Source organism: Ambystoma mexicanum, chromosome 2q (assembly GCF_040938575.1).
Source record: "Ambystoma mexicanum isolate Mex_15411 chromosome 2q, UKY_AmexF1_1, whole genome shotgun sequence".
Classification (NCBI taxonomy): Eukaryota; Metazoa; Chordata; class Amphibia; order Caudata; family Ambystomatidae; genus Ambystoma; species Ambystoma mexicanum.
In genome coordinates, this window is record NC_090924.1 from 686,666,145 (window position 1) to 686,692,650 (window position 26,506).

The window sequence follows — 26,506 nt, forward strand, 5'->3', positions numbered from 1 at the left end:
AGGCAACCATCCATCCCCAAAAAGCCTAAACTAATGAGATCTGAAACTACTAAAATATACTCATGTAATGCCCTCTCCTCTAAGTGTACTAGTACTAGTTCTGTTAAGAAGGCTTAACTTAACCAAGCAGGTTTTCTCCCAACTGTACTGAGACGAGGAAGAGGGACAAGACAATACTCGATCCAAATAACCCATAATTTTCGATGACATACATGCACCTATACAACGTACCTATATGGCCTGTTGTGATATAGATAAAGAATATATAGGCTTTCCCACTCAATCACAGTATCTACCTCCCCCCTCCTTTTTGTACTGGAACGAGGAAGACCGAGCAATGAAGGTAACTAGGACCGGTAAACCAACACAGCGGTCTAGTCTATGGCAAATGTTCGGCAAGACTGTGGTAAACCAACACAGCGGTCTAGTCTATGGAATCTGTTTGGCAAGGCTGTGAAGTTTAAATCTGCCACGGCTGACAGGTCAAGGAGGAGAATGATTTTGACTGACACGAGAAGCATGTGGGAAAAGCAGAGCGAAGGAAGCCCACTGATCGATTTCCAACAGCGGGAGCCGTACACTGCAGGAAGAGGCAAAGCGAGGGCCGCTCGGCTGACAGGACACACAACGAGTCCGCGAACCAGAGCAAACAGAGAAGCGGAGACGTGGGGGACACCAAAGACGTCTGGTAAGCTCAGGGAAGCCAAATGGGTTACTGGAACTCTTGCAGTGAATGCCATGTTTCAGAAGTAGCACGAGGAAGGCAAAGCAAGGCCTTTGAGGAAATTGGTATCTTTGTAAATAATACTGGGAAAGGGTGGGCGACCCACTGAATGACGAGAGACGTGAATGCGAATAAAGGTGAAGGGTGCAATTAAATTGTGAACTGTGTATGAATAAAGACAAGGGAAGGCTCATACACTTAGAAAGGGAAGCAACACCTGTGAGAGGTCAAGGGGAGAGAAGGATACCCTCTCACCTTGTGACCTTTACAAAATCATAACAGTTTCAAGTATGGGACGCGCACCGAATTATGTTAAACAAGTGAAGCAAACGAGGAGAGTGTGCCAGATTGACAGAGGGAAGGTCTGAGACTCGCTTTGAGACTTACTCTAATGCTTATCGGGAATCTGTATGGAAACTAAGGAAATCAAGAGGAAGGAGCCTCTTGAGTGTGTGAAATCTAGGGGAAGGGAGCCATTTCCCCTTCGACTTAGAACTTACATTTTTGAAATAGTGATATCCTGGCAGGAGAGTAAACCAAGAGTGAGAAAGAAAGTGGACTTGTGTTTTTGAAACCGTGATATCCTGGTAGGAGAGTAAACCACGAGTGAGAAAGAAGGCAAACTTGAACAGTGTTAAATAGCAACATCCTGGCAGGGTAGTACACCAGATGTGGAAATAAAAGTAAACTTGGAAACGTATTGAAGGGAGGAAGTATATCCCTTTTTGGAGGATAAATGAGAAAGTCATAAATATCCTGGTATGTGAGTATACCATTTCTTTGTCAATGAACAACTACAAAAGCCAGAACTATTGGCTTTACCAATGCTTGTTAGATGGGTCTTAGGGCCTCATTACGACCCAGGCGGTAAGTTACCGCCTGGGTCGTACCCTTACCACCATGGTGTAAACTATGTGTACACCATGGTGGATGGCGGATTTACCACCCCATTCCAAGGTGAGTGGGGCGGTAAATCCCCATTTCCCATTTTACCCTTCCCCATTCCCATTTTTGCCCCATAGGGCATAATGGGAGTGGGGAAGGCGCTAATTACGCCACCGTAAATTACGCTGGCGTAATTAGCACCAAGGTCCTTTAGCGCCATGGATTTTAACGCCTGCAAAAAGCAGGCGTTAAACTCACCATGGCGCTAAGGGACCTTGGAATCAGGCGTTAAGGGTCGGCGCCGTTTACGGCGCAGTTAACCCCTTAAAGCCTGATTCGTAATGAGGCCCTTAGTCATGTATTTGTGTAATACACTTCACAAAACATGATAGTTTAAATGTTCTTATATGTCACATATTTCTTAAATGTTTGCATGTATCTATCTTTGGGCGTCTATCCACCGATCTATCTTTCTACCTATACGTTTATCTGTGGGTGACTAGCTATCTGCGTTATGGGTTAATGTTCTCTGTGAAACACTTCGCTCTGAAACAGAGAGCGTGGGCACAATTCTTAGCCTCAGCCACCCAACAAAGTGAGGTGTCTGTCCTACAAGTGGGCATGCACTGTGTATATGCAGATGACTTTGGTTCCATCTCTGACATTATTTTGTATTTTATTGCTCCAAGGTACAAATTGCGAATACACATATAGTGAAATAGACAACGCTACAACTATCTGCTTGTCCTATAACATGACATGTTTGTATATTACAGTACACTTCTCTTGTCTTGGGAGGATAGCTCAACGGCAACGTGCTTGCCTTGGGTGCAAGATGACACAGAGCAACAGAGTTTCGATTCCCGGTCGGCGCTTAGAAACCTCTGGGTATTAAGCGCGTTATAAATAACCTATCATATTATATCACTTTTTGACTGCACATTTACTGATGGAGTTGTAATATTCAACTATACAGAGGTACTTGCATTTCTTTGTGCAAAGATAGAATGCCACAAACCTACGACCATTGTGCTATTGTTTGTTCGTTTCAATTTATCTGAAGGAAAACCTTTCAAGTTGCACGAGACTAGTCAGGCATAAAATGCCATTCACCCCCTCAGTTCTCCACATACACACAGCACACCATGGGCCTCATTACAAGTACTCCGGTCCGGAATTAACACTGCCGGTAAAACCATACCGGCACCGTTTCCATGTCCGCGCAATCATGACCCGCGGCCCCGGTAATAGCACCACCCTAAACCGCCACCGCGGAAACAGGGTTCCCCTTAAGTCCGTCTGCACGGAAACCCCTTCGTTACCGGCAACACTAAACACCGTGAGCATCACAACTAGCGCGGACACGGAAATACCGGGAAAAAAATGGCGGAAATACCGTGATCACGGTGGCGGAACAGCCGCCAGCGCGAACATGGCGTTATACACTGCCTGCTGAACTGAATCAGGGCACAGGTGCACCAAATCAGCCCAGCTGGACCTAGCAGGCCACTGGGAGCCTACAAAAGGGCCACACCCAGCCCAACACAACACAGAACCATGCAGGCAGCAGGTCTAGTAGCACTGGGACTGGGCCTACTCAACCAACAGGCAGTACTGCACATGGTGGCAGTAATGGCGCAGAGGAGGAGGCGTAGGCGGAGGAGGCGCAGGCGGCAACCAGCCAACCCTGCAGCTATGGCAAACCCCATTGCCCAGCCAGCCCGACCCCGCCGCCAGCCACCAATACCACGCATCAGGGCCTCACCCTGGAACCTCACCCCAGGACAGATCCACACCCTATACCGGCTGGACCGTGCAACAATCCTGCACATCACCGCCATGATTCAGGACAACATCAGCAGCCTAATTGACACCCCCACCGCCATCCCCCCCCTCTTGAAGGTTGTCTCAGTTCTGCATTTCCTTGGCACTGGCACCTATCAACACACGGTTGGTGAGCTGCACGGCATATCACAACCGTGTTTCTCAAAAATCCTGGTACAGGTACTGGATGCCCTGTTGCGCCATGTGTCGGAACACATAGCCCTACCCCGCACCCTCCCCGAGGTCATTGCCGCCAAGTTGGCCTTCCATGCCATAGCAGGCATGCCAAATTGCATAGGCGCAGTTGACTGCACCCACGTCGAGCTGACAGTACCACATGCAATTGAGGCGGTGTTCCGCAATAGGAAACAGTATCACTCTTTGAATGTCCAGATGGTTTGTGATGCCATGCAACTGATTACACACTGCTGTGCACGTTTCCCAGGCTCATCACATGACTCAATGGTACTGCGGAATTCCACGTTGCCACGGTACATGGAACGCTATGCCGGACAAAGCACGTGGCTATTGGGTGAGTACAGCTGACGATGCTACAACCCTGTCGGAGTGGTGTGTGTGTAGGCCAATGAGCATTGTGAGTGTGCCGCTGTGACCGCACATGCATCACCCCCCTTCCATCTACCAAATACACAGCAGATGCCAAACATCATGAAGGAAGACATGACAGGGCACCACAATGTGCCCGTGCACATGCTGCCACAGCCAATCCCGTCACTGTCCCATTAACCCTGTGCCACTGCAGACACCCACCCTCAATTGAAACACTGCCCCAAAAAGCACGGGAGGCGTGTAAATGAGACGACGTGTATTTACTACTTCCGTACAGTGGAGTCACTCTGCCATGTGTGGACAGCACTGCACCATGACATGCACACAATCAAATTTCACCCGCAGGGCACAGTAAACATGCAAGTCAATGTGTAGGCCCATATGCAGTCAGCAACATACCTCGTGATGGCCGAAACATACCTCCAGACACTGCATGGTACATATGCATGAATGAATGATGATACAAGAATGCACAGCAGCAGATGAGGACATCATGCCACAAACACTGACATGTTCCCCCATCTACATCCCATGTAGGTGATGCGGGATATGCACTCACGCCATGGATGATGACACCTGTACGGAGACCAAGGAACAGGCATGAAGAGGCATACAATAGGGCACATATCCGCACACGTGGAATGATTGAGAGGACATTTGGACTGCTGAAGGCCCGTTTCCGCTGTCTGAGCAGATCTGGCGGATCACTGCTGTACAGCCCAGTGAAGACGGGCAAAATCACGCTCGTATGTGCCATGCTGCACAATATATGCCTGCGCAGGAACATCCCAATGCCACCAGACGCAGATGAGGAAGATGGGGATGGGGATGGGGATGGGGATGGAGATGGGGATGGGATGGCACCGCCTCCCCCTGGGGGTCCACATGATGGCCAGAGAGCACGGGATGCCCTGATTGGCATTTACTTTTGAGTCACAGCACATTCACAGAAATGCACAAACATGGTGACGACAATGAATTAATAGTTGCACTGCAAAATAAATGATCAATGTCCACACATGTATGTCTTGATTTGAAATGGTGATGTATTGATGTGATAACAACAGGGAAGAAGGTGCATTGGTTAGGGAAGCTGTACACCCGGGGCCTCCCACCACCCAAACGTGCCCACCCCCACCCAGAGCCCATTGTCCAAACCCCCAAAACTACCTACCCCACCACCCAAACGTGCCTACACCTCTCACACCCTTGTAGTCCACATGTGTCCTGCACTGCCCCACACACATGCCATCACTTCCGCGTGCGCTTCTGTGCCTGTGCAACCTTGCCCGAAGGACCCGTTAGCCTACTCGAGCGCCTCCTTGGACTGGCAGTAGTGGAGCTGGATGGGGTGGTAGTGTTTGATGGCCCAGAATCTGGGATTGAGGGCATCCGTGCCAGATTTGCCTGTTGGCCAACCAACATGGCCTCTACAAGCCTGGAGGTGTGGTCGTTGCCCTCCCGCACATGGCGTGCAAGGGTCACTATGGTGCTCGCAAAGCGTCCAATGGACCTCGACAGGCGACGCACTGAGGCGCTGTAGCTCTCCCTCTGCAGCCTGGATTCCTCTAGCTGCCTCTCCACCAGCTGGGTGAGGGTAGCCTGCTGGTCCTCCATGCGCTGCATGCGGGCATTCAGTTCGGCCATGGATGGGGTGGGCGACCTCATGGGACTCCCCAGTGAAGTGGGGCTGAACCCCAGCTCATGGAAGGAGCCCAGGTCTTCCAATGTGGGCATCTCCCCCTGTGGCCCCGTTTCCGAGTGCTCTTGCGGGGCACTGTTATCACTGCAGGCCGCCCCCTCTGCAGTGCTGCTGCCTTCGGTGTTGTGTTGGGTGTCCATGATAGGTTCCCGTGGCACCTGTCTAGACTCAGCCAGTGTGGAGACGGTGGGGATGTCGGTGGTGGTGGTGTGCCGCACATCTGTAGTGGCTGGTAATGTGGCCAGAGGTGCAGAACTGCCGGCAGCATCCTCCTGTGTGGTGGCGGTGGCTAGTGTACTTGCCGATGCAGATTGGCTGGCCTGTTGTGCAGTATCACTGTCACTTGAAACGGCTGTGGGGACACAAAGGGCATGAAATTAGTGTTGTTGTGGTGGCAGATGGGTGCATCACATGCGTCATTAAGATTGTACATTGAATAGTGTTAGTCACATGCATCTGATTGCTGGTGTCTGCATTCAGTGATATTGGTTGCCATACGGATCATGATGGGTCCTTTGTCCCACACATGCACTGCCTGGGGAAGGGGGATTGTTCATGGGTCCTTTGGCCCACACATGCACTGCCTGGGGGGGGGGGTTGTTAATGGGTCCTTTGGCCCAGTACTCACAACTGCATATTTACATGTGGCATTCATGTTTGGGCACTTACCGGCATCTGCAGGTGGGCTCACTCCTGCCTCAGCCTGCCCGATCCCATGGATTCCCTCTAGGTGGAGGACGCTGCTGCAACGCTCCTCCCATGCTTGCAGCCTCAGTGGGGAAGGGGGTCCTCCGCCTGTCCCACTGCTGCGTTGGCGGTGCGTGGAAATTAGGTTGCGTACCCTCAGCCTCAGGTCGTCCCAACGCTTGTGGCAGTCCTTCACGCTCCTCACTGCCACGCCCATGGCGGTGCACTTGCGTGCAGCTTCGGCCCACACCTCCTTCCTCCGCTGCTGTGTGGCACGCCGTTGGTCGGCGCTGAACAGCATCTCAGCATTGTCCACAATGTGCTCCACCAAGACGGTCAGCTCCGCCTCGCTGAAGCGCTGTTTGCGCTGCCTCTGAGCAGGAATCCTGGCAGTCATGCTGGTGGTCCCTTTTGGCTTCTCAGAGTTAGGATTGTGCTTGTGCTGGCTCTGGATGGCAATGGATTGTGCTTTTATATGAGGGCCGCCTCTCTGTTTCCTGTTTTGGCGATCATGGTATTTCCGGTTCCGTGTCCGTGGTGGCGGAGGCGGAAACGGGTTTAGCGCCACTTGTGGCTTCGTTATTTCCATTTCTGTGGGGTTATCCGTGACGGCGTTAACAATGTTTCCGAGTCCGTGTGGTGCGCGCGACCGACAGCGTGTAATCGGACGGTTTTTCCACAACCTTGCGGACACGGAAACGTTTTTACCGCCGTCACGGATTTTGCACGGTCCCGGAATGGCAGGTTTTAATGAGGCCCCATATCTTCATTGCTGAGGCTCCATCATCACAAGCCAAGAGCTAGTGGCGGGTGCACATTTTGAGGCTTGATTTCATGAATACCCACAAAGGACACCCACTGTGGTTGCTGTTCACACTCAAGCACTGTGTTGTGAATTGGACATTAGGAGCACAGATTCGAGCAGCAACCATCTAACACACCGTTCTACCCATCCTGCAAGCAAGTAAACATGAGCTGGATGCATATGGATGCACATGGTGTACACGGTTCAAGTTTTCCAATGGAGATCTGTATTCTAATAACATACGTGCCAACATTCTGTGACCAAAAAGATGTAGGATTTTTCAAGTTTCAAAAATAATACTTAGCATAACAATGACATCACAGGAAATTGCAAAACATACATTCTTGGCACCACTGGAGCATTTTAAAATGCACAGCCCATCAAACAGCACAACATGGAAAGATGATCAAATGTTTAAAATGTGTATTTGTGAATGGTAAATTAACACCAAATTCAATTACCTAAATTCACAGAAAATAATCGCAGAGAGCTGGTAGGCAACGTTGGCCACTGCACTGTAGCAGCAGCCCGGGCAGTACATATTTATTCCTTCAGTGCAGGTTGAATACTGAACAACATGGAGAATGATACCCTCATCAGTCTAATAGGCAGATGCTGTGTGATGATGGTACGCTCTGCCACTTGCCTTCCCTGGAGGTTCACCTAAGGTCTGTCCCGGCAAGAGTGCAGGGCAGGGTCATCTTTCTGGGGCCTGGGTCCAAAATACCTTCAACTATCCCTCTGTAAATACCTCCCCTCTCGAGCCCTTCGCTCCTCTTCTCCTAACTCCCTCAGGGTTAGTCGTTTTGCAAAGAAACGAGCTGGGTGTAGATCTCTGTCTTCGGCTAGTGCCTCTTTGGAACAGACTCCCGGCCACCTTGAAACTTAAGGAAAACCATCTCCGGTTCCGGAAGCATCTCAAGACCTTCCTCTTTGCCTCTGCCTTTGCTCCCCTTCTCCCCTGTTGATCTGTTTCTTTTCTTGGCATCCTGCACCTGGCCACCCTCTGTCATTTGGGCCCAGGTACCTGCTCACCCTGCCATCCTCCTGCAGTGCCTCCAGGCCACCCCCTGCACTAGGGTTCTGTATCTGTACCCATACAGTCCCCTCCCACTTTTCTTCTGCACTTATCAGATATACCTTATCTCCCTAACTTTCACCTGCCACTTGCTGGCTGCACTACCATGGTTTATTGCCCTTATTTAGTTTATTTGTTTAATGTAATATTTATTTGGTTTTCTCTCCTCTGCTCCACACTTTCACTCCCCCCTTCCATGCACTTCCCCCTTTTCCCTTTTCCATGCACTTGCGCTTTCTTAAATGTCACTGAGCCTAGTAAGACCGCTTGAAAAAATGTTTTCTTTTTTGTTCTCCCTTGTTCCCCTCCCTTTTTGCCTGGTCGCGCTCTGAAACACTTGTGTGCGAGCACTATACAGATAAAATATAATTTCATTTCATCTAGATGTTAGGTCAGTGGATTGATCTGAGCCCATCACTCCAATTTATCACTTACCCGACCACCGCACAGACAGATTAATTGCCTTGGAGTCACATAAATCACCTGCGACTGTAAAAAGCAGTAGGATCTCTCACCCAAATCTGTAGGCGGTAGGACTACTTAAAAAGCAGTAGCCTACTGTCTAAATCAGTAGGGTTGGCAAGTATGTAATAAAATGAAACATGTTTTCAAATTCTTAGGACCTTTGACTGACTGCATGAACTGCTATCGATGAGTCGTGCTTGATCGGATGGGTCTGGATCAGTTGTATGCCACAATTGGCGATGAATCGTGTATGGGTGCAAACGTTATGGGAGATTAGAATTTCCCCATTTTCTTATATAAATTGTGATGTAACATTAACTGAACTACCACAAAGACTACAGTGTAACATATGTAACAAGGTTCTTTTAAATGACTGAATCTTAATTTGGAGAGTGTTTTTGTGCCTGGTGATTTATTTAGCATGTTAACCCTTAATGTCCACGCAATCACTTCTTCGGCTAGTTGGTGGCTCTCATGTTTGTGAGCAATCGTTTCTTGGTGCAACGCCTTATCGTAAATAGACTTTCTTTGTCAGAGCAAGTGGTGAAAGCTAAGCTAGATAACGGTGATCTGTATCATTTTTGACACCCTGCACTGTATGGATTAAGGTAATGTACCGCAGTGCAGGGGCCCTCCCAGGTTTCTAGTAACCTGCCCACCCTGCAACTATATGTTGGAACTATAAATTAAAACACACCATGGGTAGGTCGTGTCACACCAGTAAAACTAGGTAAAAACAACAAACAACTCCACTCTCCCTTGTGAGAAGGCTTTCTCTAGAACAACAAATGTGTACAATGCCTTTGTAAAAGGTGACAGAGACCCCTCGCCTCAACCATTCCGAACTATAAAATAAATAACAAAAATGGTCCATGACAAAGAACATTCCGACACTCCCACGAAAAACACTCCTGATCACTACTCTAAATAAAGCAATGTATCTACTCTGTACATTCTGTGGGAGTGTACTCCTTTTATTCCGCGTAACGGAATCTGTATAGACCAGAATCTCAATATATGTAAAACACATAACTTCAAAAGGAAAATCTTAACATGTTCAAAGCGACATTATGTGGGGGAGTGTTTTTCAGAGATTTGTTATAATTCTGTTGCTCACAGACCATTTTGTCATATTTAGTTGTATTAGGGAATGATTGCGGGTTCTCAATCTTCCTTTAGAAAGTCGTTGTACACATGAGTTGTCTTAGATGGGGTAAACGGCAACGCCCTTGTCCAGTGGACTGTTCGCTTTCTGGAAGACACCAAAGTCATCCACAGGGTACTCCTCATTCGAGCTAGTGTATGGCCGAAACTCACAAGATGCACTGACCAACATGAGAGAGGTTTATGAGGGACCGAAACACCCGACAGACCAGTGACCACCCTATGGTGAGAAATACCCATGAATACCTGTAAAGAAAATGCAGCAATTGATACAATTCCACCGACTGGGAGCCCAAGACGGATAAGAAAAGACATGTAACAAAGAAGCCAGACTACGTATGTTCCAATTGGGAGACCAAGTCATTGTATTATTACCCATCATTTGGAACAAAGTACTGATGAGGTGGCATGGTCCCTCCTATCAAATAAGTGGTTTCCGCATTGACCTACAAAGTCTAGCAGGCAGACCAGAGGAAAACCCTCTCAGTTGTATCCGAAAATGTAAAAACTGGAAGGAAAACAGTAATCCACAACTGCTTCTGCTGTACCCAAAGAACACAAGAGACACTCCTTTACTCAGTGAAGTGAGGAGTGTAACCATGCCCATGAGACTAACCACGGCACAACATAGAGAATTCAGTCATTGAGAGGTCACATGGTTCTTGTCCCAAAGCCGGATAACACCTGGTGATTTTGTTGTGACTTCCATCCATTGAATGAAATCTCACACTTTGATGCATACCCACTGCCCAGGATCTGTTGGAAAGATTGGGCTCGAAAATTGATATCCACCCATGATCTGGCGAAAGGGTACTGGCAGGTATCTGTGTACGAGACGAAGAGGCCAAATCCAACACCGCATTCTCTACACCAGATGGCTTGCTTCCAGTCCTGCCCTTGTGACTACATGGAGCTACAGTGATCTTTCTGAGATTTTCTGGACCAAGTCCTTCTCCCTGCCATGCCCTTTCTTGTGCCTGCCTCGATGAACTACTCATCCGCATCTACACCTTGAGGGATCCTATCAAACAACTCGTGGCAGTCTGTGACAAACTAAGAAAGGGCCACTAAATCGCCAAGTGTCACCTGACTCTGTCCAGTACTTGCGTTTCAGGTGGGGAATAGAACCCAGAAAGCCAAAGTCGACACAGTTCAGAAAGCCCCACGACCTATCACGAAAAAAGGACTTCTGGGCTTTTCTCTAACTTTTTGGGTATCTGGGACTTGTTTTGTATCATCCAAGATTCATTCCAAACTTCTCTGCGAAGGGTAGTCCACTGACTGACCACCTGGTGAAAAACGACCCCACCCCCCACCCCAATTCTATGGTGGGATAATGTCACCCAGAAGGCTTACGGAAGAATAATTTGAAAGCCTAGTACTAACCATGCCAGACTTTACCAGGCAGAGAATTCCTCCTACAAACCAAAGCTTCCACTGATGGCCTTGGAGCAGTCTTATCACAAGTCCAGGAGGGTGAGGAAAAACTGTTATCTGCAGCGGCAAACTCTTCCCAAGGGAAAAGAACTACTGTTATCAAGGGACTGGAATGCCTGGCTGTATACAGTTTACGGCATTACATCACAGGAAGACAGTTCAAACTAGTGACTGATCACGCACCATTTGTCTGGCTATCTAGAAATAAGGACACTAATCAATGTACCCTGGGGTGGTTCTTGGCCATGCAGCTCTTTTCTTAAATCTAAACATCGGCAAAAGGCCAAACAGGCAAATGTCAATTTTCTCTCTCAATAGCCTCAGGCAGTTAGTGTGCAGGGTGAAGAGGAAGAAGAGGGGTTGTTATCAGAAAGGATGGAAGGTGTGACAAGGCCAGTACCCTGGTTTTATCAAGAAAGGACAGGAATCCCCCTTTAGCCAAGATGCAAGGCCTTCTAGGGAGACATCCAGAGACAATCTTACCCTTTAGGAGGATGTTGGCAGATGGGAGGGCCACTATTCTCGCCCCCCTTGTGCCAGTTTGTTTGTGAGCAGTACACCTTTGTCTCACGCTTTACCGTCTAAGCAAGATGCTTGCCTGTGTCTTTGTGTTTTTCTTTGTTTTGTAGTGACTGGGGAAACAGCATGAAGCTTCGGAGAGGGAGAGCATCCCGAGCTGCTCGCCAGCTGCATGAAGGGACCTGAGACCGGAATCTGACAGCAAGCAACCATCTTGTTTTCCTTACTCCGGCACTCACTTACAGACAGAGAGGGACCAACCCTACGAGGTGGACAGAGAAGAAGCGCTGTGCTGCTAAGCAATATCCTTTAACATTTGAAGCCACAAAGGAGCACCCTAGACCAACATGGACAAAAAGGAGGGGCACACCCATTGGGATTACATCTGGACCCCCATCTACAGGGCCCTCTAACACAAATGGGGGCATTCGACTTCCAAGGTTGCCTTTGCAATTCTTCGGCATGCCCTTGTGAAGTTAGTGGTTGGGGCTTAACCCGCTATTTGTAACCTTTACAACCTCCAACACTTCCCAGGTGCAGACGACATGGCCATTTTGGCAAGGGCGAGGGATCCATTCAAGGCAGGAGGGGGGAGCATAAAAAATGACAGCAGGACATCTGGGTTATTTGGTTGAGGTCAGAGGAGGAGGAGGTGGCAGACCAAGAGACCTGCAGGAGGAAGCAAGGAATAGCGGAGTGTGGAGGCCGTTTCTGGAGAAGGTCAGTTTTGCCTAGTGAGAGAAAGTGTTACTGCGTTGCAAGTGTGTTTAAAAGTGTGACACGTGTGGTACGGAGAAGGAGAATAGGGAGTGATGGTGTGAGTGAACGGAGGGTATCTGAATAGGAGGTGGGTTGAGTTGTAGGGGTAGAGTGTAGGAGGAAGTAGTGGTGTAGAGGAGGCAGCAGAGCTGTGGATGAGGGAGTGGTGGTGTGGAGAAGGGAGTAGTAGCAAGGAGGATCAAAGAGTGGCGGCCGGGCCTAGAAAGTATGAGCTGAATCGGAGGGACAGAGGAGAAGGGGGAAGATAGTAAGGTGGGTGGACGTGGAGAGGGTGTGTGGAGAGAGGTAAGGAAGAGTGACAGGAAAAAGTGAGCATGATGGGAGAACTGCCTCAACAAGCAGGGTGCCAGTTCCCTACCCCTTTATAACACTAAATTGGTAGAGTTGGGGGCAAGTCTCTGAGGGAGTTTAGTGAGAAAAGGCTAAGGGCTTTTAGGTTGCAGCTTGTTTAGCAGATGAAACAATCACTATGCACTAGCCAGGGCTAAGGATGCCTGGGTTACGGAGAAGGTGCTTTCAGAAGACGAGAGAGAGTGAGAGAGAGGGAAGGCCATATGGCCCATTGGGACTCATTACGAGTTAGGCGGTGCGGTTTAAATACAGCGGTATTACCATATACCACTGCATTACCACACCAGTGAACTATGAGTTGGCTGGACAGATGGAGGATGCGCCTCCAGCTATGAGCTGGGGGTAAATCTGCTGATTTTCTGCCCATTTTTGCAGAATTACCACCGCAACAATACCACCACGGTAATTTCGCCAAAAATGCCAGATTGAGTCCGAAAGAATTGGGATTGACACCTCCACTTGTAATACCGCTGGACCAATTGGCAATAATGGTAATACAGTTTGGTGGTTTCTGGGCGGATTTACCACCCGGATACCACCAAACTCGTAATGAGGCCCATCGAAAAAATACTTGAACAGTGTTGGAGTGTTTCTTGAGCCATTGGTGACCGTTTGCTTTGAATACTTATTATGGATCTTCAGCCAGGAAGCAATAGCTAGCTAGCACAAATATCTGTGGCCTTTGTTGAGCGTTGACATTACGTCTGGTTGTAATGGGCAGCGTCTGCTCCCTGGATTAAGCCAGTTTTAAGTCTACAAGACGAAGAGTTGAAACCAGAAGAGCACGACTGTTGCACTCGCCCTTAAATGTAGCTCAAATGTGGCTTCCGATAGGACCGAGTAACTGCGAGCAGAGCGTCCCTGATAGTTATCAGTTAGTACTTCCTGGTCCCTGGTGGCTCCTTCCATTTCTGTTGGCGTCCATCTTTTTCTGCATCTGTATTTTTTCTGCACCTTCAGTCGCACAGTTGCTAAATATCGCTAGTCCTAGGAGGTAATCTAGTGATGATGCAAGTTGTTACCTTGCAGTGGAATATGTACCTTTTCCAGGGTCGTACTGTTTTCAACCCGCAATCATTTCAACATTTGCTGCCCGCTGCAGCCCTTTGCCATTTTCCTGTTGCGTCTCGGGGGGAGACTATTGTAACGGAATCTCCTGTGGGGGGTTACACCTGTTGGATAATGTGCTTGTGCATGATGAGACGAGTTAGGGTTGTATGGCAACTGCAGAGTGCACATTTTCACATTTGAGAATTGGCGGGTTTTGGAGGGGGACACACATCTGTTTGACTTTAGGTGTACTTCAATGTGCAGATCTATTTTCCATACTGCTTTTCCCAGAGCTCCATAACCAAGACTCCCATGGTCGGGAATTCTGTCCGCTGCTTGCCATTGCATTCCCAAATCCTTTGGAGCCTAAGCCGGGAACAGCAAGTAGGAGCAAGTCACGTTTTCTTTCTTGGCTGCATTCCAGAATTGTGCAAAGGATTGTTCTTTTCTGTACTGAGCCAGTGCCATTTTTGTTTTTAAGAAAGATATATTGGGTGTCTGACCTGAAAGAACAATCCATGTTGCAAGAGTCATTTAGGAAAAACTTCATAAAAATAGCTTTTATCATTGGGAAATCAATCATTAATTTAAAGAGTTATGGAATCTTGTTGGTTTATTGAAGGAGTGAGTATGTTCTTATCTCTGTGGCAATAGGATAACAGTGCACCTTTGAAACATATGAAACAGTAAAACACAGATGGGAAATGGCTGAAACAAAGCTCAGGGCGGAATCCTGTGTACCCTGTGAAACCCCTGGACACAGGGAAAGGAGAAGTTCCATTCTTGGTAACCGAGAATAATATCTTGGAACATCCCCACCATAGCAGCTCAACCGACTCCAGGGCACTTTCTCAATCAGGATAGCTGCCCCTTTTTAGCGGTTTCACTTGAGTTGGGGAGGGGCTCAACGTTTTTCTGGGATTCTTCTTTCTGCATAATCTATGCTTTGCCAAGGAACACTATTTAAATAATTTTTTAAAACCAATATTACAGATATATTCATTAGTTTCTGTTGCTGTGCTGAAAAGGTGTTCATGTATTCTCGTCTCATTATCTTCTCCTGTCCTTCTTGGTGCAGCGGATGGAGGTCCCCAGTCTCCCTTTCATCACATTCTACCCAAGTGCAAACTGGCTCGAGACCTGAAAGAGACGTACAACAGGTAACGCCAAGCATGGTCCTCCCGATCTCTGCCTGCGCTTAAAACTGTCTAGTGTTTATGGGCTCTCTTGCACCTCGTCTGTAAAAGCATACTATTGTTTACTTGCCCAGTTAAGGACCTCTCTGCTAAAATATGTGCCAGGGAAGCTCTAGGGAGCTGGTTGCTGGTTTACGTCCTGTAACAAAGCTGCCTCCTTGGACACACAGGTAGGTTCCTTCAGTTAAGCTTTATTATAGTCTCTTTGAGATGGTACAGAGTGAACCACTGGGTCCCCTCACCCAGGTTGACTTCTCTCAACTTCCTCAGGCTAGAACCTTGACAGACAGACTCACTCACACATTCCACCGCAGCACATCAACATTCTCTCAGCTCACGCATACATTGCAAGCACAACACAACACAACACATCTGCCTCTCTTCCAAAGACACTACATACACGTAAAGCACATCACAACATGTCCATCCAAGATTGGTGTGCCCCAAAGCAATTAGTATCTGCAAAACACTAGTCATTTGGCTTTCATTGTTACTTGTAAGCTGACGACTGTCAGATTTTTTACTCTTTCTCTTCCTTCTTCCAATCACTTCATTCGTCCCTCTCCGACTGTTATGGATGTTCCCTCATTCCCTTCATTTTTTCATCTCATCTTTATCTTATTTTTCCTCTTAATCCCTCCAAAATTGAGATTTCCTGTTTCCTAGCCTCATTTTCCTAATGATTCCCCCATCTCTCTTCTGTCTCGTTCCATCCTGATTCTGTTCAGCTTTCTTTCATCTGTTTGCCACTTTGGCATCCGCTTTGATTCGTCTTACCCCTTTCTCACCCCATTTCTACCCGTGCTTGCTCCTGTGGCTATCTGCTTAATTCCTTTAGTAGCAGTCAACCATTTCTCACATTTTCTGCTACTAAAGCTCTTATTCTTACCTTGGTATTTTCACTTCTTGATCATGGCTCTTCTCTTCTGGTTGGTCCTCCTGTCTAGCACCTTGCTCCTTTTCACTCTATTTTTAATCCAGATACTCCTCTTCTCTGCTGCCTTCCTTCACTTTCTCATCTCGCTCCACATCTGACTGGACTGAGCTTCCTTTTCCTGACTGCCTCCATTTTTGCAGCTGGTGCATTACTCGGCCTCATCTTTCCTTTTTGGTATTAGTCTGTGTACCTACCCGTTCCCTGATTTTCCCGATTCCTTCTTATTGTGCTTTGGCCCCTTTGTGCTTCATCTGGCTTCCGCTCCTTTTTGCCTCTGGCCGCCACACTTTGGCATGCCCTTCCTTCTTTCAGCTTTTACTGTCATTCTCCTAAATCTCGTCTTTTTATTATTCACTCACTTCATGCTGGTCATTTTCCTGCTACTTTTATTTTTTGAACCGTCTATGTAAAGTTTGCCCTGCACTTTGCCGAAAGCTGGCGAATGTTCAGTGCTTGGTTGGTACTGGGGTTCAGGATTTGTGAGCTCAGAGTTCTGTTCTTTTTTCTGCATTCTGGTCCTGCTATTTCTGCATTTACAGTAAGAATGCAAATTCGCAAGTCCCAAAATGCGAAGGAGAAAAACAGGACTGGAAGGGCACAGGGAAGAGCTTGAGATCGGATTTAGTTCTCATTTGAATCCCACAGGCAGGTAACTTCTTCATTACTCTCGGCCATCACAATTGGCACATTTTCACCCTCACTTAAGTGATCAAAATTGCACTAAGAATGAAGTCTGTGTTTTGCCCTCACTCTCTAAAAGACATCCACCCTGATTATAGTTGTGACATTGAGGGAATGACTTCCCTTATTGCACCAGATTCTGTATTTTGTGGAATTTATAAAGCGCTTTCGCCAAAGTGCTGTGCAATAAATTATAAAATGGTACAATACATGGGCGTCAAGTGAAGTACAGTTTGTAAACGGCAGAGTAGAAGAAAGTGACGAGAGTAAATGAGCTTTGTGAGGAGAAGGAGAGGAGCGGATGTCTGGTGGCAGGGAATTCCAAACTTTAGGGACAAGAGGTAAAAAGGAGCGGAAACTAGAGGAAGCAAATAGATGCATATATTGGGAGTGAAGCGACCGGGTGAGGGTGTAGGGTTTAATCAAAGAGAAGTAGGGGGAACAAAGCCATGGTAACACTTAAAGGCAATATAGAGAAAGTGAAACAAAAGATGAGAATGGAAAGAGAAGAAGAGAGATGGAGGCGAGCAGATGGAAAGGACCAGTGGGCAGCTGAAATTGAAGACGAACATCAGAGTACAAGAAAGAGCATAGGGCGTGAGATGAGAGGAAATAAGGTGAACTAAAAGGGCCAAACAATAACAAAGACGAGAAAAGATTGATAAGAAGATAAGAACTTTAGCCGTGTCAAAAGACAGAGAAGGACAGCTCCGGCAAATATTGAAAAGATGGCTTCGGCAGATTCAGATGGTGTTGGAAATATGATGGGAGAATGAAAGGGCTGGGTCAAACGTGACTCCAAGATGTGGGCTGTGGGTGAGAGGGAAGAACGAGGGAAGAGAAGATTGGAAGCTGAATTATGGGGTGATGGGGAGAAAAGCAGGAAGAAGACTACCTCAATCTTGCAAGGGTTAAAGTAAAGGAAGTGAGAGGAAGTCCAAGTTTGGATAGAGGAAAGACGGGAGTGGGAGGAGTCGGAGAAGGAGAAAGAAAAGAAAATGTGTGAATCGTCCGCATAGAAAGGACATGACATGCTAAAGGATTCAAAGAGTGAGGTGAAGGGAATAGATAGAGAAAAGTAGGGGACCAAGAATGGAACGTTTCGTAATAGTAGGAGAGGAGAGGAGGTCTGGTTGGCCCAAGCAACCGAGTAAATTATGTTCAGTGAAGGAGGATTGAAACCCTCGGAAAGCAGAGTCAAAAAAGCCAAGGGAGGAGAGCAGTCAGTAGAGTCGGAATGCGTACCGTGTGGAAAGATCTAAGAGAATAAGGATAGAAGGTATCCCTACAAAATATCCCCACCAAAAATATCGGCGTACATATGGCCGTGTGTCTCGCCATAGGCGATATTTTTTGGGGGGATATTTTGTGGGAGCGGGGATTTGTGGGGTGTCCCCTGCACATTTTAAAATAATGCAGGGGTTGCGGGGGCGTCCCCCGCAGGGTCCTTGGGTCAATATCGCCGCAAAAATGAGGCGATATTTTTGTGGGGATATTACCAGATAGAAGGTGATGTGTTATGGCGAACTGAGAACATTGAATTGGTGACGTGATGGAGAGTACAGTGTGCAGGACGAAAACCAGATTGTATAGTACGCAGAAGAGAGTAAAGATTAGGACGAGAGGACATTTGGGAAAAGACAACTCTTTCAAGGAGTTTGGAAATGAAAGGGATGGCAGAAATAGGGCGGAAATTAGAGGGGGAAGAAGGTCAAGGGAAGGTTTCTTTAAGATGGGAATATTCAGGGTGTGTTTGAGGAGGAGAAGGCAGCAGGTACAGGAAGCTGGGCATTTGCAGAGGAGGATCAGTAGGGGAGAAGGACCAGCGATGGGAGTTTATAGATTAGAGACTGTTACCATAAAACGCCTATAAAGAAAGGCGTGATGGGTGGGGTGCGTGGGAGGACAGGAGTGGACCAGGAAACGGCAATATGGAGGTGGGGGCTGTGAAATGGATCATATCCCAGTAAATGCCTGGGGAAATGCTAACTTAATGGCAAAAGAATGTACCAAAGTACCAACCAACTTAGATCCCTTCAACAAAATTACATTTAGTATTTAGTGCCAATTTATACAGGTCATCACCTAGTGCAATTGCTGCTAAACAGTGATTGGGGTATTTTCGAGAGTTGTTAATTCCTGACTTTAGAGAGTTTCGCCAGCTTGAGGTGGAAAGGTTTGCGGAAAAGACCGTTTTTTTAAAGGTCTTTCTTCAGTGCCAATTGTTATTTTGCTGGCTCTCTGGAAGCGCACTGGTTAGTGTTGGACCAGCGCTTGCCAAGTGCAAAAGCTCTCTTCAGCCAGACCTAATTATAGCTTTGACCTACTGTATTAATAATTGTTCCAAAATGGGAGAAATTTGGAGGTTTGTAAACGCAAAGTTGAACGCTGCCAGTGAGTGATGCGCTAATCCAAGCTTCCTTTTTAATGTAGGACTAAGGGCATTCTTTTGTTTGTATGAACTCGTCCAGTGATTTACCAATGTTTTGATCCCATAGTCAGGACTGTGTGTGACCTACATATAAACCCTTGCTCTTACCTACTTCTCCTATTTATGCCCCCAGTCTCCTCAACTTCCCAAAACTTCTGGGGCCACAGCAAAGGAATGAACTAATGTTTGTTTTCTAGCAGCACACTTGATACTTGTCCTTTTCAGTTCCCGGTGCTTTTGATCATGCTCGTGTGCCCTGTGTCCGGCCGCAGCAGTAGTTGAGATGGTCTGATGTGTCCCTCTGGAACCCAACATGAGGATAGAAACAGCAGCAGTGTCCAGATTCCCAATCTACTGTCCCCAGAGTGATCTCACATAGAGGGATGGGCGGCTGTGATTGTTTAGAGAGGCTAAACCACTGTCTCGTTCCTCCTCCAACACTTTACCATACACGCTAGATATGTTATGTTCTATTCACAGAGAGCACTGTTGCCATCTAAGGGGATTCCTGGTGCTATACAGCAGAGGATCAGTATTTTGTGCACTACAACATATTTGGAATTAGTGAGTAAACCGTAATCCGGACGTGATGAAGTGTCTGTGTGTGACTGCTTGTGTGTGATCGCATGTGTGTGACTGCTTGTTTACCCCGCCTCCATCCTGGTCACAAACACGCTTTCCATTAACCTAATTACAAAGTAAAAGAAAATGTGTATAAGGATTCTCTCTCTTCCCCGCCCTCTCTCCTACACCTATAGATAATTACATGCTTACATGCAGGGCAGTTTGTAGCCAACTTGGTGCCCAGGGCGACACCCCAGAACCTCATCCCCCCATCTCCCAACCCGACTGGCACATGTGACTCCCAAACTACACCTATCTGTCCTGCGACAAAAAACCCTCCTCAATATGAACAAATAATTGATATATAAATAAAGGTGGTTTCATTACATTTTAATACAAGTACTTTACAGAAGAATTATATTGTCGACGTGCTTCTTTTGTCTCTCTGCGGCCTTCGACCTGGTTGACCACCAGATCCTTACACAACACCTTTCGTCGGCTGCTGCATTCTCAGAGAATGCCACCAATTGGATTCAATCATTTCTGTCTGACAGATCAACTAGGGTCTTCGCCCCCTCTGCGGCTGCTGACCCTATCCCAATCCAATGCGGAGTTCCCCAAGGCTCCTGCATCTCTCCCACACTCTACAACATCTTCACAAAGCTTCTCTTCGACCGTCTTGACGAACTGGGTGTCAGCTACACTAACTATGCTGACGACACTCAGGTCCTCATCATACTCACTGGCTGCTACGAAGATGTTGCAAAGCTTAACGAAATCTACCTAGAAATCCAAGCCTGGATGGCCACACACAGTCTCTGCCTTAATGACGATAAGACGGAACTGCTTATCGCAGGCTCCCAATCCCGCCTCAATAAATTAGACTCGAGGTACAAATCCTTCACCATTGATGGCAACATCATAAGTCTCCAAAGAGGTCAAAACATTAGGTGTGTACCTCGACTCCACCCTATTGCTGAAAAAACAAATAAATGCCACCATCTCATCTACCACATACACCAACAAACTTATCAATGCCTGCAGACCTTTTCTATCATCCTCCAGCTGCCTCTCATTATCCAGAGCATTGATTTTGTCTAAATTAGACTATTGTAACACACTCTTCCTAGGCACTTTCACCAAGAATCTAGACAGACTCCAGATCCTCCAAAACAATGCCTTAAGATGCGCTCTTAACCTCCCGCGTAAAGCATGCATCACCACGGCTAGCAAAGATGTCCACTGGCTCCCAATCCGAGACAGATTCAAGCTCAGAACTCTTGTCATTACACACAAGTGCCTGTCACTGACTGCCCTGCGATACCTCTTTGACAAATTTACTAGACACAGCACTTCTAGACCCACCAGAACGCCCTACTTGCACCAACTCAAGGTCCCTAAATTCAACCTAAAAACAGTAGGAGGTTCCAGCTTCCCGGTTCTTGCAGCTCAATGTTGGAACACCCTCCCTCTTGCAATTAGATCGGAAGCATCCTTCTGGCCATTCAGAGCCATGGTGAAATCCTGGCTCTCTGCCTAACACCGTGCCACCTACTCACGTATTCTAGGCCTTAACTATACCTGGAAACGGACCACATTGTAACCCGGTCCGCTATGTCCTATTATATTACTGTATATATTATTGTATATATTTCTTGCTTATTTCTTACTTCACCATCAGTCTGCACCATTGAATGTATGTACTTTCCCTGCTCTGCGCAACGATATGTAACTATGCTGTCCATACGATTATGCGCCCAGCTACCCGAGGGTTCGGTCGCGCTCTATATATAAACTAACTAAACTAAACTTCTGTTGCTGTCCAAATACATTATTTTTCTGTCACCTGCTCTTAGGGAAGGACTTGCCTGAATGCAGTTTCAAGCTGTCCATACTGGCACACTGTGGTGTGACCAGTCTACCAGAGTCTGAGGGCCCACTGACCACTTGCCCTGTGTTGCAGGTTTTCTCTTTGTACCACCTCACTTGTATTTACTAGACTAAACCTATGAATTATTTTCTGATGGAATGTTATCATTCCAAGATGGACAGTCTTGTACACTCTTATTCTACTCTTTCAAAATACCTCTATGAGAGTGGGAAAGGGGACAAATAGCACCAGTGAGGGTTCCTGTATGAGCTGCATTAAATCACAGAGCCTTTCAGGACTATAAGAGTGATCAGAGATCTCTATATTGGATGAACAAGTCTGTGAAAAAGGATTGTATGTGTGAATCTCTAAATTCATAAGAGATTTATGGCTTGGTGCTCACATCACTGTTCACAACACTCACCCCAACATTAAACTGTTTGTAATCATAAACCATACATACTCATTCGGACAGCTTAAGTTTTTGGATGTATAAAATGGCTGCAACATCAGACACTTAAATGGGGTACAAGGGCTCTTTTGCCTCTTGTTTCTGAAGAATTTTAGATGAGGAAGGGCTCGGTCTCAGTGTGAGCATTGAAAGGAAGCGCCCCCAATTTCAGCACGATCCTCCCCGCAATGAGAGACAATAAGGGACTCTCCCGTAGTGGGAATAAGACCAAGACAGAGTGCGGGTGAGCGTAAGTAGGAGTTTATCCAAAGATTAGGGCATGCAAAGAACTCTGCAACCTCCGAGAGCGCTCTGTCTGACAATAGCAAAGACAGGCGTATTTCTAATACAAAAAACGTCATCAGAACCTACACACTATAGGGGGCACAAGTTAATTGGGATTGGGTGGCGTCGACTAACTATAGGTGTTGCTGCAGCGTGGTTGGTCTTGGCGTGAGGACGTCACTGGTCAGCCTCGTGGGTTGGGTTGGGCCTGGCAGGCCAGCTTGAGGTCATCCGAGCGGTGTTGGTATGCTGGGGCAGCCTGTGACAAAGATGAATACCTTTCCTGACTCGTTTGCCCTAGGCCATGCACACTGCAGTTATTCAAGAAACGACATCTAAGTTCATCAATAAATCGCTCAGTAGTTTGTCTTATAAAATAAACGCAACACATGAGGAATTCACCTCGTGAGAGGTCCGGTGGTGGTCGGGTGGGGTGAGATTTACCTGTGTCCTATTGACCGGTATTTTAGGTCGAGGGGCTGGGCTCTGGGGCCTGAGCTGAATGGTACATGTCTGTCTGCCGCGTTAGAAGTTATTATATAAATGGGTCTCTGTGTCTTGTCCTAGTGATGGGGGTCGTCTTTGCACGGGGTCATGTTTCTTGGGGTGGTCTAGGGGGAGGGTTGTGGAATTTACGAGAGGGTGCTGGTAGATCAGTGGATTCAAACGTGGGTTTATTACCGTGCTGTAAATAACACAGGTGGCGGGCTGTGGCCTTGGGTGCGGTACCGGGGCCTCTGACTCTCTGAAGCGGCTCCAGCTTGGTTGGGGGAGGTGAGGGAGCGCGGCACATGCCTTAGCTTCTTTATCTGGCAGGCTTGGTAGGGTGGGAGGGAGAATGGCCTTGCATGTATTCACAAAGGTTTTTTCCTCGTGCGTTGCTAACTTTTGAATGCAGAACTTTTATAATGTTCCGCCTTATTTTGATGTTATTTAAACACACATATATATTTCAATTTCGTTACACATTTCTTTAATACAGTCGGTCCGAGTACCTTTTCGTTACCTAACATTATATTTACTACATGGTATAATTATTTTATGTACATTAGACGTTACACGAGGTAGTTCTAGGTTATGGCCTACAGAGATTAATGCTCACTGCTTTAGGTGATTAAGAAAACATATATGAGTTCAGGTTTCTACATAAAGTTATAAGAACACTTATACAGATAAAGGCTACACATTTGGTCGACATCTTTCTCTGTGGTTATAGCAGCACTAGTCCAGACCTGGGGTGGTACCATGTAACGTTGCATCTTTATAGTTCATTCACAGTTTACACGATCTGTTTAAACAGAGGTAGCTCGTTAATACCAATACTTGAATTATTTTCTACTTTCTTCAGCTAGTAATGCTTCAGCTTTTTTCCCGTCACCCTGGCCTCGCGGACCAGGTCGTGCGGGGTGCAATATTCCATTGTGAACGATGAAGTGTTACAGTGTTAACATCTCGGGTTAGGTCATACCCGGCTTTCTCATGGGAACGCGCTCGCAGCGGATCTACCAGGGCTACTGCGGCGGCGGAGATGCATGAAAGGCCCTCCAAAGGTGGGGGCCTCGTTACAGTGTGCTGAACTCACGCCATGTTTGCTAAACAAGATGGCGTCTAGGCCTAACTGAACTTTGGTATATGCAGGGAACGGGTATGTGTGGGCAATGTCGTCGGCGGGTGACCCCTCCTCCACCTGGGCCCGGGTGGCATGAGGGGACGGCCACCGAGTCATGGTCCTCACCTGGGGAGAAGACTGCAGGTGAGGAGGGCCTCGCGGCCAGTCCTCCCCTACATTTCCCCCCTTTCGTTACTAAAGTAACGAATTCTTTAGCTCTTCTAATCTTCTACATTCTTGCTCCTCCATCACTGCGTCATCCCATGCAGGTGTTCCTTTTCTAGGCATCCAGGCTCTGCATACCCCCCTCAAGCTCTCACCTCTTCTAGCATACTCATCTGGGGTACAGGTTAAATATATACAGTCACCAGTTCCTTCCAAGTCTACCCAGACCTCCTCATACCATTCCAGTTCCACATCTCGGGGCTCTTTGATAGTGGTGTGCCATAGTTTATCTACTATGTACTTATCACGGCACATAGGCACTAACTGGTATCTGGGAGTGTTATCTGTTCCTGTCTGTACATGTACCTCTTGTGTCGCCTTAATTGTACCACCAGAGTTGCTCATTGTCACCATCATCATCGCACCGTTAGGGACTGCATTAGCACAACATCGGAGGCCCACCTGGCATAGGCAGAACACCACGAGGAGGACCACCACAACTGGTATCAAGAACTTCATCGCCAGTCCAAGCCATGAGGGAACCCAGGAGAAGATATTGTCGAACCATGAGCTATCTTTAGCCCCACCTTCCAGCTTCATCTTCTCTCCCAGGTTATGTACTGCTTCAATGACGTGGGACAGGGACCCATTTTCTGCGTCTTCAGAAGGTACGAACGTGCAGCACGCACTTCCTATTTTTCGGCAAACACCTCCATCGATCGCTGTTAGCAGGTCCAGAACATACCTGTTCTGCATGGTCATTAGTCGCAGAGCTCGTAGTTCCACCTTTATTATGTTGAACCCCTCTTCAGTGTCATTGGCCAGCTGAATCAGTTCCCACCGTGTGATCTGGAGCCATTTTGCATTTGCTCTTGCTTGGACACTTGAAACTAGTGAGGCAAAAAATGTTTCCACGGAGCTAAACAGGCGATACCTGTCTGGGATTTGTGCCAATAAATCGGATGATGCTTGTGATATGTAGTTTGATGCTCGCTTGTTCCGTGATAGCTCCTCTTCTTTCCCTCCGGAGGACAGGACATAGAGGTGCGCTTCTGCAGTGGGAGACGTCGCATCCTTGTTCACGTTTCCTTGCGTCCTTTTATTTTCGTCGACGTGACTTTCTGGAATCACCATTAAGGCCGAATGCAAAGTGGCCATCGAGCAGCTGCCACTCCATGCCTGGGGAAGGTGCAAGTAAGCCTGATTCCCGCATACCCAGTATGTGTCCATTAGTGCTGCTGTTCCTTTTTTCATGTCTGGGATGGTAAGAGTTTTGTTACAGTTTTTGTTCGCTCCCATTGCCACTTTTCCTTCTCCCTTGAAACATAGTTCGTTTTGTATTTCACTTTGTAGCTTGAAGGGTTTCTCCATCGCTGTTACCCATGTTAGTTTAGAGATGTGTTCTTTCCATATTGGTAAGCACGTTTTTTCCATCCACCGCAGCTTGTCTGGTTGGACACCTCTCAGTGCTTCCGCTTTGCACAGTACTTCTTCATCTTTCCATTTGTTTTCGGAAAACAGCGTCCCTTGTATTGCAAAGAAAGGTTCTTTAAGACAGACCACTCCAGACGCTTTTGAATAGCACGTTTTGTTGTCCTGTATCATTTTGAAAGAGACATCGTGTGCTTGAAAGGTGTTCTTTATTCTACACAGTGTGAGATGAAGGAGACATTGGGCATCCACAATGGGCAATTCTCTTGGCAACAACACTTTGGGCGTACCTGATGCATGGGGGATGAGCGAACAGACATAGCAGCTTTCATTGGTTGTCTGTTTAGCTGTTGTACTCATATCTGCATACCATTTATTTGCTTGGTGGGGGTGTCGTGGGTCTTCCATCTTATCTAATCCTAACCCATAATACTCATCATACCCCTTCCTGCTTGTCTCTCTTCTTCGCCTACTTCTCTCCCCCCTCCTATACCTTTTAGTTTCGATAGGTGAAAGAATAGGCCCCCCTTTCTCATTCCCTCCCCCCTTTTCCAATTCCTCATATATGAACTTGTGTTCTGTCATCGTAATTACTTTTCCATTTTCCTCAATAAACAACAAATCGCTGTTCTGTATCGGGGCGGGAAGGGTAGTGGGGCTGTCATATATTTCAGGTAGGACCATTGTGTCATTTTTCATATCTTTATCTCGTGATTGTAACGGGGCAGCAGTGGGTGGTGCAGTGTAGTAACCCCAAACAAGACGTGATCCATCCCAGACCAAAAAATCACCTTCTTTAATATTCATACTTGTAATTGAATTCGTGCCAGGGGCAAGGGTGGTGT

At 47.1% G+C, this 26,506-nt stretch overlaps 1 protein-coding gene across 4 annotated transcripts in view; it reads left to right on the forward strand.

Annotated features, from left to right (window-relative positions):
- The window catches only part of NPRL3 (NPR3 like, GATOR1 complex subunit), a 649,409-nt gene that overhangs the window by 198,211 nt on the left and 424,692 nt on the right, over positions 1-26,506 (forward strand). For all 4 annotated transcript variants that reach the window (XM_069647897.1, XM_069647894.1, XM_069647896.1 and 1 more), the window contains one exon: positions 15,120-15,201. In XM_069647897.1, the coding sequence (XP_069503998.1) occupies positions 15,120-15,201 (82 nt within the window). The remainder of the gene's footprint in view (positions 1-15,119; positions 15,202-26,506) is intronic.